Source organism: Apiospora marii, assembly GCF_038362585.1.
Source record: "Apiospora marii strain CBS 49790 chromosome Unknown utg000003l_segment0_segment0, whole genome shotgun sequence".
NCBI classification, from domain to species: domain Eukaryota; kingdom Fungi; phylum Ascomycota; class Sordariomycetes; order Amphisphaeriales; family Apiosporaceae; genus Apiospora; species Apiospora marii.
In genome coordinates this window covers 7531411-7543567 of record NW_027117374.1, presented here as the reverse complement: position 1 = coordinate 7543567, position 12157 = coordinate 7531411, and the positions used below count along the sequence as shown (strand labels likewise).

Here is a 12157-nt window from a genome sequence, read left to right as displayed (position 1 = left end):
CCACCCAAGTAAAAGGACAAGTTACTCCTGTGGGTATCTGTGCACTGTAGCATCTCTGTTCGGTGGTACCGCATGTGCACTACGGATACCTGGCTAAGCATCATACAAACACCTGCGCCACATCAGAGCCATTGCGCGGGCATGAGTACCCACGTGTCCGGAGTGGCGGATCCGAGACCGAACATTTCCACCACTTGGAGCAGTACTTTTAGCAAGAAGTTTGGTCAAGTGTTGTGGGCTGTGCAGAATGTCCACTCACGTTTAGGGGTATTTACAAACGTCCCGAGAACCCCGGTGTGCCAGATTTAAAGAAAGATGTGCCAACCTTCAGCATCCTCGCGGCCCGTGGGTAAAGAGGCATGGCGATCACCGTCCAGCTGCCCGTCTCCGTACTCGATCGTCGTGCCAGTTCCGCTCGTGCCTAGGCCATGGAACAGCGTGCCGATCAGCATCGCGACCATCCGCTCGCCGAACTTGTTGGACGCGGGGCATAGGTGAGGGGCTAGGCCGAAGGGCATATAGGCATCCTTCTGGTGCTGTGTCAACCCTTGGCTCATACGTGGGAGGAAAAAGTCGTGGGCGTTGTGGCCCCAGATGAATCTATCGCGGTGGAGAGATTCTATGTCTGCGGCAACGATGATTGGCGTTGGAGTGGACGTTGCGGTGTGGAGTTCAGAGGGGGTGGCTCGGTGTATCCGTTTTGTCGGTGGGTAGAGCCTGAGAGCCTCCTGTGGAAAAGTCGTTAGTCTATGCAAAATACCGCCCCTGACGTGAGTCACATCAGTGGCACAAGTGTCGGAACGAAAGAAGCTGATACTTACCTTAGATATCATCAATATGGTAGTTTCCTCTTCGGTTCCTGTACCCAAGTGGGTCGTCAACCCGGCAAGGATTTCCCGCGCCAGCGATTCCGTCTTGACCCTGGGACCATCTGAACTGATACCCCTGAAGGCGAGATGGACATAGGTCAAGAGGACGACTCTCCACAGTGTTTCATAAGCCGGCAGAATGTTTTCAAGCGGGTTGGTCTGCTCTTCAAAACTTGTATAGCTATGTACTTGTTCTGTGGTAGGGAGCATCTGTCGGATTCTGGCCACAAGACGGTTCTGTTCACGCTTGGACACGGGATCTAATGCATTCTTGGACTGTACCCAGAGACGGTTGATATCCTCGGTGACGTCGCGAGCAGCTTGGAGATCAATGTTTTGCGCTCCTGGAAACAAGAAGTGCAGAACCACGACGAAACACAAGATCCGTACGGTCGATGTCAGATGCAGTTGTTGGTGTTGGTCCCAGGGCTTGTGCCCCAAGTCAGAAAGATGGCGCCATAAAGTATCTTGCCCAAGCGATGAGAGTTGTCGCCACTCTTCGTTGTCGGTGTTTACTCGATTGATTACGTGGGTGGCATAACGGATAAAGTTCTTGTACACCCGGGGGTCGGTGGTAGTGAATGCGTTGTTGATCCCAAATGCGGCGGTGAGTCGCCGGTTGGGCAGAGCTCTAAGTAGTAACCTTTCACCGAGAGTACGGATATTGAATCGCCTGAAGTTGATGGTATCTCTAGCAGCGTTGACCCTATAAACCGTATGATGGTAGACCAGTCTAGAGAATATAGCGGGCCGATAGCGCACAAGGAAGGAAAGAATAGCAACGAGGATTATAATCCACATTTGGACTTTGGTGAGTGGTTTGGCGGGAGGTGTTCGGTGTACTATGTACGCCCTAAGTCTCTGGAAATTCTTTTCCAGCACAGGGCATTGAAAAACCTATTTCCCTATATGTATGTTTTGTTTCTGCGTCGAGAGGAGCTTGTTTAGGGTATATGAACTGACCATAAGGTGGGAAACAGAGTTTGAACCAACTACCTCTTTTCATGTACAACCAAGGAATTGAGCATACGGAAGTGGTCGGGAGCAAATAGGATGGAATACCAACAGCAGAAAAACAAAGCGAGAGCGGTGCCATGGAGATCCCGCGACCATTCGCGGCAGATATGAGCTGTAGGAATTCTGTTGGTGCCCTCACTTTTAAATTCAGGCCGACATACATCAGCTCGGAACCTCAAATGCACTGGAATATCCTGTATTTTTCTTCTTCCGTTTGGATGAAACACCGATATCTATTTACCCGTCCGTGTGAAGTGAAAAGGGCAATTGACTTCGGTTTTCTGGTATGGTTTCGGCCTTCCATCACCTTCATCTAATATTGTGACAGATTTAAAAGATTTGGCGCCGATCATGTTGGCACAGCCATGACAATGCCCTCCCAGCATGGGGAAAAACGCTGCAAAATTATCACAGGCCGTCCGCCAAGGAATGGCTATACAGGATGCGGTGAGGTGCGTACCAGGTGGCTACATGAATTACAGACGCAAGTTGCAGCGGGAAACCCTGGCGAAGAAGATGATGGGAATGCTGCCGTTCTCCACCGACCCAAAAGAGCAGCAACATCTTTGCAACACAACAGGACGAATATAATCAAATCACAGACGCTAAACGAGAGATGTGCGAAGGACAGAGTACGATCAACGCCCTGGATAACTAATACATTGTTAAACTGATAACATTGAACATCTCTCCGAGCGGCAGCACCTTTTGCTGGAGAGGTTCCCCAGACTTTCGTGTTTTGTCTTCATGTAACGTCGGCTCGATGCGGTTTGAGACGCCAACTTCGCATTTGGTGGCAACTCCACCTGCAGCGGCTCCGTCTCTGGTACAGCCTCGATTACTTCCTCCGTCACGCCCCCATGTGCTCCGTGACACCTTAGCTGTCGTTGCCATTGCGGTAAGCCGAAAGCGTTCCATTCCGCTTACAACCCCAACCGTGATCGAAAATAAACTGGCCTACGCTTCGCCAACATCCAACGTACTGATGTTCTTTGTCAAACCCTCCAATACCATCTCACGGATTTGGCGTTGTGAAAGGTTTTTAAGGTGCTTTGAATAGTTGACATTGTCGGGCACAATACTGTTGCGAGCTTGATAGGTCTCAAAGCCTACCTTATGGAAAAGGCGACAATGTCGATTGAAGAAGGCGTACACTTCTTGGCCCTCGTGAATGCCTGCCCGTGCGTGGCCTACTTTTACCAGCCTGTTGACGAACTCGGTAGGTATGGGCGCCTTGTGAAGCTTTGTCGGCTTACGAGCCCTAGCGTGAGGCGCTTTCTTCTTGATGCGAGCAGGAGGTTGTTTACGCTTTTGGGTACACCTCACCAGCGGTGGGTTTTTGCGGGCAGTGGATTGTTGTCGAACCGAGACCTCAGGTTCGTGCTTCTTCTTGAAGGTACCCAAGTATACTACATCGTCCATGACGTTGAGTCGAGCGCGCGTGCAATTGACGTATGTTAAAGACGGTGGATCGTCTATTGAAGAGGAAACAGATGTTGAGTGGAGGAGTGATGATGGAGCGTTGTGGAGTGAGCGATTGGATTGCTTTGCCCCAAGGGTAGATATCTATGGGACGAGGATCCTTGGGCAGCGGGGTAACCGGGGGAAGGGCAGAGGATGGTCCACTTTCGCCAATCTAGTGGCAAGCACTGTCCAAGCACCTACACGCTACTAAATAGCGAGCTACGCACTAAAAGCCAGGCTTGCTGCAACTAAAGAAGAGGAAACTTTCGCTCTACAGACACTGACTTCGATTAATGGCCTAACCCTCTTGTCTCGCCATTTCAACTTACGACAATTCATAGTGAGTCTGGCTTCGATGAGCCCGCATGTTCCGACGGAAGGCATGGACACCGAAGGGGATTACACTGGATAATGTGCGATCACCTTGGGGATGTGCAGAGCGAGCTACATGATGAAGAAATAACGGCGTCAAGGATTTGACGGGGAAGAACTGCTCGGCCATCGACCAATTGAAGCCGGAGGACGGCGAGGAATGAAGCGGCGGACTCGGTTTCAGCCTCAGCTTTGCGCTAGGTCGAAAGGGCGGAGCTAACAGCGCTGATGGCTGTGGTACTGAGAAGTCAATTCAAATAGGAGAAAGAGGACCATTATTAGCGCCAGCAAGGTCAATACACGCGTTTGTCTCCAGAAAGTCATTGGATGACTCTGAGCGACGCGTGCAGCTGTCGTTTCTTGATGGCGCAGGCGCTTGTTGATGCTAGTTCCAGGGGCTATTTAAGTCGTGATTAATACCCGCTGAAACCCCAAGCGGGTCTGTAAGGCTGGGTTCCATAGGTCTATGCATCTATTTATATCGCCTCGCATTCTGCATTGTCGTAGAGTGTGTAAATCCCAACCGGTTCGCTTGTTGCCGTCGTGGTTGACCCCACCCACTAGACGCGCCGGCGAGCCGTAGCTGCCCTTCTGTTTCTGCGTCTAAAATCCGCTAGACCACGGGGCCTCATCCACTAAAGTGATAAATGCCTGGACAGTACTTTCCACTACTTGGGTTGTCTGGTCGGGCCAAACTCTTTTCTAACGACATACTCTTTATTGAAGCGCGCAATGTCGAAAGATAATTTTATTTAGCTTAATACCAGCCAGTAGCCGAAATAACTCTTCGACCCGGTCACCATGACCTTCATTTACCCTTGCAGCCAGTCGCAGCATCTATCATACTATGCCATGATGCTAATTGGGCGGCGGAGCTCGCAAAGTCGCACGGATCGCCTTGGTAGCAATGTCAGCTGCAACAGGCTGGTGCATACAGCATCTGACCATTTCAAGGGACAATTCAAACGCCCCCAAAAGATTCATCAATTCCACTCACTCCCAACTTGAGCTTAGGTCGAGTCGCGGAATAGCGCCACCTGTTTTTCCCTTTACAGGGCGCACGCGAACAAAGTCACACACTGCAAACCACCCCGACTGGCACCGACACAACTTTTTGGGGGCTGGGAACCCGAAGCTACCTGGGCTTTCAGTTCCAGTTATCGATGATGTCCACAATCCTCAGCAATCTGAAAGGCTTTATCTCGCCATCCAAACCATCATCGGCCAGCGGCGATAATCACCTAAACAACGAAGACAAGATGAGTCGCGGACAAAAGCGAAAGGCAGATCCCTATGGCGTCGTGGTTGACGAGGAAGGTTGGTCTTTAACACTCTTTACACTGCAAATTCGCCTTAGGCTTGCTAGCCCCAAATACGGCAGGCCGACTTCTGTCGCGCAACCATCAACACAACAACCCACCAGTAACCAACGCGACGCGAACAGATAAAGCACCGCAGCCTTCGTCCTCCACGGTCCAACGCGTTCGATCGCGGGTTTCCACGAATGGGCCCCCTTCGTCCAGCTCGAAAGCGCGTCAGTCGGCTGGTAAGATTAGTAAGTTACTACCCAGCCCCTGACAATCTCGGCTGCTGGCATGAACCTGACTCTTGTTCTTTTCTCCGTCATCTAGAGCGTCGCAGTCGATCGACGGGCAAGCCAGCTCGAGTAGAACTTGGCCCTAGTCCGACCAAAGCTTTGGCAAGCCAATCAACTACCCCGGCACAACCCCAAGTCAACGGGGATAAAGCAAAGGCGCCCAAGGTGCCCATCGCCGATATGGGCGGTGAAAGTTTGTCGCATTCCGTACCCCGAATTCGTCTCGTCGCATACTAACGCACAATGCGATACGCAGAGCTCCTACAAAATAACGGCGTTGCGCCCGCTGCATCAGAAATGCCCGTCGACAACGATGCCGACCATATGGCCCAGAATGCGCTCGAGAAGCGAGAGTTCGATAACACTGCGGAGGAAGGCGAGATCGAGATTGACAAGTTGCTGAAGCATCGCCGCCTCGCCGATGGCAGCGTCGAAATTATGGTCAAATGGATAGACGAGCCTGAGGAGGATGCCACGTATGAGCCCGAGGAGGAGATCCAACGAGGCGCGGCCGAGACCCTCTACGATTACTGGAAGTCGCGAGGCGGCCGGACAGAAGTGCTGTTTTACGCAGGAAAGAATCCGCCAACCGAAATCTACCATGTCTTGAAGATCCTGAATCATGAAAAGAAGAAGACGGTCTTCAAGTTTCAGGTACAATGGGTGGGCTACCCTGCCACACCGGGGAACACGTCGATGGAGCCCGAAACCAAGCTGAAGAACATTTGCCCGGAGCTTTTGGACGAGTACGGGGCTGCGAAGGGTGGCCGTAAGATTCACTTTGCCAGACGAGGTCGCCCTAAGAAGGCTTGGAGAGGGAGGGTAAGAATAAGGGGAGAGAACACGAGAGGGAATGAGGGGGAGCAAGGGAGATGGAGCTAGATGGAGCGAGATGGAGTGAGAAGGGGAGCTAGCTACTTCGATTCATGGGTTGAACCCAGCAATTGCCCCCACCCCCGGCCGACGAGTTCACATCGATGTTTTCCTAACCCTCTTACGTCCCTATCCTAGCTTACCCTGGAGTTTAATAAACAATCCTCGTTTTAACCCTCAGCGAGACAGGTTCCACTTGGTGCAAAGAACAAGCACGAACATATATACATGACTGCGTACATACTTCACGTTCGGGGGCGAATGTAGTCCACCTCGACTTCGAACATGGGTACGGCGCCCTGGTTTGGCATGGCAAACAGCCTAGTCAGGTCATTACCTCGGTAGCTCGTGAGATCCTAGCTCCTATCGCCGAAGCAGACACTTTTGACGGTGGTCTGCAGCGATTTGGATCCAAAAACAAACAGCCGCAAGATAACGTTGTCGTCATCCGTCACATTCTCGAAGGCGTCAAACTTGTTGCAGAGACAGGAGATGGCGGCGCCCTTCAGGGAGCGCAGTGAGGGCCGCACTCTCTCGACGATGTGAATAAAGGAGTGGTGGACCCAGGTGATGATGAGGAGGGCTTCGTGCAGCTCGGCTTGGGGCAGCGCAAGGGATACGAGCGCATTGTTGGTCTGCTGCTTCTGCTCCTGCCGCTGTAGTTGTAACTGAGAAGGAGATGCCCTTTGCAGCCCCACCGTGTTATTTAGGGGTCCGCCATGCCCGCCCATATGATGCGGTGGCGCCATCCCACCTGGTGCTGAAGGGCCCAATAACGAAGATCCGTGGCATCATTGCCTGTTGTCATGACCTTGCGATGGGCCTAGGTCCAAGATGTGAGCTGGATACATTCGATTTTCTTAGTCCTAACTTCAGCAAATACCCCAGCATTCCTACATCAAAATATAACCAATACTCGTTTTTGCGTGCCTCTGTAAATGCCAAGATCGCTCCGTAGAAATGCCGCCTACGTCCACCTTCTGTGCCAAAGCCGTTGAGGAGGGGGTATCGAGCATCTCCGTTGAGGAATGCCTAGCGTCCCTTTTACCGTGATGCAATACCTCCATTTCCTGGTTCAAGTCGATGTTCTCCCCATATGCCTCGGATTCAGCATTTGGGGAGACATCTGCACTGCTGTCGTACACATCTTGCCCCCCGTCAAATTGGCACTGCCTGGGCTCCAGTGCTGTGGGCTTCGAACCGCCTGCCGTTGCTACAGTGTCATTTCCTATCGCTGCGCTTGCGGATTCAAAGTCATTGACGACACCAGCCACCTCGTTACCAGCCACTACGTCGTACATCGGAGAAATATGATCCACAGCAAACCCCATCAACGATTCTGTCGGCGATTCTTGGGCAACTGCATCGGCGGACTGATAGGTGGTCTCTCCCTGTTGCACAGCAAAGATTTCAGCAATATTGTCCTTTGTCGACGGCGGGCAACCCGTCAAGCCTCCCAATGGTTGAGGGCTTGGATGGCCTGTTCCAGCATTGTGTCGCCTCTGGGATCTGGACACGGCCCAGAAACTGTCATCCAATTTGTGCCTTTCTTGAAGTGTTGGTGTGGATGGCACAATATTGGCCTCTTCGACCCTTCTCTTCAAGTAAACGCTTTTGGCAAGGTATAGTTGACGGTTGCTTTCATCTTGGAGTTCCTGAGACCTATTTCGTATGTAAGTCCCTTTCGCGCCGCCTTCGTCTCGGTGGCTTGACCTGACATGGTTTACGAACTCGTTCGAGACCTTGTAGAGCAGTCTCAAGGGAACGAGGCAGCATCGGGTTTGGAGGTAGGGCTATCTCCGACGCCGCGTTCAAGTGCTGCGGGACGGCATAGGTCGAACCTACTTCAAAGGCCGTGGGACCTGCTGGAGTCCCTAATCGACTCGGTTCGGGCTGCTGGGGGCGGTTCCGATGAACGAAGTGGTTCGCAATGGCATAACTCGATCTCTCCGTCTACGGATCCGCCTTTGCCGCAGCCCTCAAGAGTCAGAGGCCCTTCGCCTCCAAGTCGCCGCTCGACACCAGGTCGCACATGAAAACCTCAGACCTGGTACGTGATTCGTCAGGCTCATTTATTTGTGAGTCAAGTTTGTCCATCCAAGCAGAAGGTGTGGCATTGACAACGCGATCTCATTCTTCCGATCGTGTCGTCTGTATGGACCGGCAGCTGGCATGCAAACCTTTTCTTCTTTTCTTGTAGACATGCTGTATGGACTCGGGCTTTCTCATGTCTGTGTGGACTTTTTAGTAGAGTGGCAAGCTAGCCATTTTGTGCTTTGCTTGCTGGATGGCAAGGAGTCGGGCAGACGCGGTTTTCGGTTGGCCAGAGCAGTCAGTGGCAGCCTTCAACTTTGAAGCTTGCAAGATGGTCATCGGCAGAGCGTGGGTCGCAAGCATTCGAAGCCCTCAGCAAGTGCCAGGGAATCTCTCATGGTAACACTAGAGGCAGTTGCAGTACCGGCCATATTTTTGGGCGTAGACATTTTACACCTGAAGAAAATCCTAATTCGTGAAGACAGCCTATACAGATACCAAGCAAGGGCCCAAGAAAGGCCCTTCGTGTCGAGCAAGCGGGTGCTCTAGCTTATCCAGCGCGGCACGAATTTGGGACAGCATTTGCCCAGTAGCTTTGAGACGCAGGGCGCTTATGACACCTTGTTCTCTAGTAAGGTGTAAACCTGAAGCGTTGTATCTTGCAGAGGGGCGTGGTCCTTTCACACGGTCCTCGCGGACTGTGAGAAAGCATGCAGTGGTGGGCCGCTGCGAGGATGTCTTCTCCCCGAGGAATGACTCTCGCCTCGTTCCGTACCTGCTGAGTACCTCACAGCCGTGTTTTAAATCACCAAGACAGCTAGCTTAATGCACTCGAAGAATGTGGCTGTGCTACGTGAGACCAGGCTTCTAGTTCAATTGCAGGCAGAGCTCCAAACAGCGACACATGCTTTGGCTAACCTCTGTCCGACGGAACTGAGCAGCCGGGAACCGCGCCGACAACTCAGTGTAGCCCCCTCTTGACAATCTACAACATGATTGCAATCCGATAAGGCATGGCAGCAAGCACAGCAGGTGCGAACCAAGCTGAAGACACGTTCCAAAGCACCAGACCTGTACACTCAATTCGGCAGCCCCCTTTACAATCACTATAGGCCAAACTCAGTCGCAGATGGCCATTAGCCCAGTTGGGACTGAGAGGGGAAGAGAAGCCATGAATGTATAATCAACTCATATTGCTAATGAAGACGTCCCTGGGGTTCGCATTACGAGGCCTCTATTAATGTGTCTTCATATGAAGCCTACTATGAATCTCAGGAATTCTCCATTCTATCAGTCTAGCCAAATGTACATGCACCGTTCGCCCATGATTCTAAGTCTCCTCCCAGCCCGTTAGTCGGTGTTTGTCATCCCCTGGAGTAAAGACAGGCTTGGGACCATTATGATGGCTTCGGTCGTGGGGGAGGCTTGGGCACACCAGTTGTGTCAAATGCACCTCGCTTCACGCTGGCCATGTCGTGATTTGTCCGAGTGACCTCGTACTTTAAAGTAAGACCGTAGTCAGCAAGAAATACTGGAACAATATATACTAGAGGCTTTATGGCGTACCTTAGATATGTGCCTCGAAGAGACTGGGATCCCGTGGGTTGGGAATGACGAAGGTAAGAAGGCAATGCTGTGGCAAGTGATGGTCGTTTTGAGGACGGAGGGTGGTAGGCTACTTTCACTGTTACTACTGACGTAATTGTGATATAGACAATGTTGATCTTTAAATAGGAGACAGGAGATAGGAAGATATACCAAGTATTGAAGTCTTCGAAAGTCGGCTTTTTGGCGACGGTCGTGGGAGTCTTAGGGATGAGAAGATTATGAGTCAACGAGGAAGTGCACTGGCACTGATACTTATACGGCAAGGAGCGCCGCTGAGCTATTCGAGTCAGAGGGGAAGCTTTTCCCTGCAAAGGCCGAGAAACGGGGACTCCGAGACGCGTGTTGAAAAACGGGGAATAGCATGTAAGTAGCTGAAGCCGGCCATGCAAATATACAGGGGTCAGGAACTGGGATTGTCCTCCAGGAAAGGGTCAGGATAGACTTGTTGATCTCGTCAAAATCCTACAACATGGCGCTCTGGGTCCTACACCGGGCCCATAAGAGATGTTTGGTCATGAAGCTCTACGAATCCAGTCTACCGCCTGGATTTCTCAGCTTGTTCACTGAGCCGGGATGGATCGTTCCTCAAAAATAACCTGGCGCGGACCGAGTGTAACTGTCTAACATATAAAGAAAATAAGTACTGATCGATCTGTACAAACGCGAGCCCGTCAAGTTGACACAGCCTTTAAAATGTGAATGGACAAGGCCGACGATAGTTGGGTGTTTGATCGGGCGGCTGCTGGGTCGAGTGCATCGCTAGATCTATGAGGCAGTGCGAGGCCCTTGTTCCCAGTGGTAGCGGGAGGTTATAGTAACTTAGGATCTGGTAATGGAAGTTCAGTGTCTCCCGCGACCCCCGCTGTTTCTTTCACGTCCACCGTAACGATGGGTAGAACCTGGTTGATGATACAGCCAACTAAGGCTCCGCATGTCATCAGCTGCTCGATAGGCGGCCTTTACGAGAAGCGTGATCGCGGGTGTAACCAGTATCATGAGGCTTCTGGTCCAACGCATCCAGGCGTATGGCGTCCACTGCTCGTAAAGCTAAGTGGTATGTGACTTGACCGTCAGGGACAACTCAAGCAGCCGCACAGGCCAGCGATGATGCTCAATCGCCGCCCGTAGACTTACGATTTTTTTGGAATATTTAGCGTCACGGTACCAGTACGTGCCGCCACTCAGGTTAACAGGCTGGTTGCTGAAGGGAAGGAAAGTGATGAGTCACCCTGGTATAGACTGGTCACAGAGGCCGGCTTCTTCCCCGTCGTTCTTGATTCTACATGGATAGCCTCCGTACTCATCTCGCTTCCCCTCCTCGTGGGCACTGTTGTTGTGCTCCTGGGCAGCCCATCTACCCCTTTATTGGACCACCAGAGCACTCCAATTACGAAAGTGGTGCGATCGATGAAAGCACAACAATACCTGGGTAATCTCTGCTCTCGAAATGGGTGGGAGCGGATCCTCGTATTGCTCGACGAAGCAATAATACTATACGGGCAGCGATTAGAATCATACAACTGTGGCACCTGGCTCGTTTCCCTTGCTCTATTACATGAGAGCCCGGTTCGGATGACTGGTTACCAGGTGTCGTGGTCCTTGTAAAATAATGCTTTAGCCCGTCCACTTGGGCTGTCCCATAACCTCCTTGTCTCAGCTGGAAAAGTTGGAAAGTGAATGGTTGCAGCGTAGAAAATACGGGCAGCAGATCGCGTACGGCATCAGATGGGTCGCAGAAGAGGAAGCACGGCTCGGAACACGGATTGGCGGACGTTTTACTATGTTCATTTCATTGACAGGCGATAATCCTCGAGGAGAGTGATGTGTGAGCCTGGATCGTGACCGTAGCATCTTTAGAGGGATCACGATGATTAAAGAAGTCATGGGTTCGGGAGGGGAGCGGCTTGAAGCAAGCAACCCTACGATACTAGCAGATGCCTCGAGCATAGGTCACATTAAGGGCTTCATCATAGCCAGGGGTATCTACGGGTACCCAGAGGACGGGGCAGGTTTGAATCACAATTGGATGCTCATGCAGGCCAAGAGTTACCAGCATTTCGTATGTTTTTTTTATTTCTTTTTATTTTTTTGCTTTTTCGGTAAGAGTGCGGAATAATAAGGGGTGAACTTCCAATACAACCTAGTTGGATAGATCTAGCAGCCTACTCTCGGGGCGAAGATGAGCGGTGATGCTGAACTTCTGCCGATCTCTGTTGCGAACTCGCCAATGAAGCTAAAACATCAACAGGCAGCGCAAGAGGAGCCAACTCCAAGAAGCAAATCTTGCCTACAGATGACGGCGATTCTGCCAGTGGCAATGGCA

The 12157-nt window shown here is 51.6% G+C and overlaps 4 protein-coding genes across 4 annotated transcripts; 1 reads left to right on the top strand and 3 right to left on the bottom strand.

Moving 5' to 3' along the window:
• Positions 1-305: 305 nt before the first annotated feature.
• On the bottom strand, positions 306-1034 carry PG985_005833 (uncharacterized protein; the record flags this gene model as incomplete). Its single annotated transcript, XM_066825602.1, has 2 exons — positions 822-1034; positions 306-728 (listed from the first exon to the last, which is right to left on the bottom strand). Exons 1-2 carry the CDS (start codon positions 831-833, stop codon positions 306-308), a joined length of 435 nt encoding a protein of 144 aa, XP_066688762.1. The 5' UTR covers positions 834-1034.
• A 1809-nt stretch (positions 1035-2843) lies between these two features.
• Positions 2844-3308, bottom strand: PG985_005832 (uncharacterized protein; the record flags this gene model as incomplete). The annotated part of the gene is made up of 1 exon (XM_066825601.1): positions 2844-3308. The coding sequence occupies one exon, from the start codon at positions 3306-3308 to the stop codon at positions 2844-2846; it is 465 nt and encodes a 154-aa protein (XP_066688761.1).
• A 1580-nt stretch (positions 3309-4888) lies between these two features.
• PG985_005831 (uncharacterized protein) lies at positions 4889-6201 on the top strand (the record flags this gene model as incomplete). Its single annotated transcript, XM_066825600.1, has 4 exons — positions 4889-5039; positions 5104-5277; positions 5354-5512; positions 5576-6201. 4 exons carry the CDS (start codon positions 4889-4891, stop codon positions 6199-6201), a joined length of 1110 nt encoding a protein of 369 aa, XP_066688760.1.
• Positions 6202-6548: 347 nt separating this feature from the next.
• PG985_005830 (uncharacterized protein) lies at positions 6549-6923 on the bottom strand (the record flags this gene model as incomplete). The annotated part of the gene is made up of 1 exon (XM_066825599.1): positions 6549-6923. The coding sequence occupies one exon, from the start codon at positions 6921-6923 to the stop codon at positions 6549-6551; it is 375 nt and encodes a 124-aa protein (XP_066688759.1).
• Between the last annotated feature and the right edge of the window lie 5234 nt (positions 6924-12157).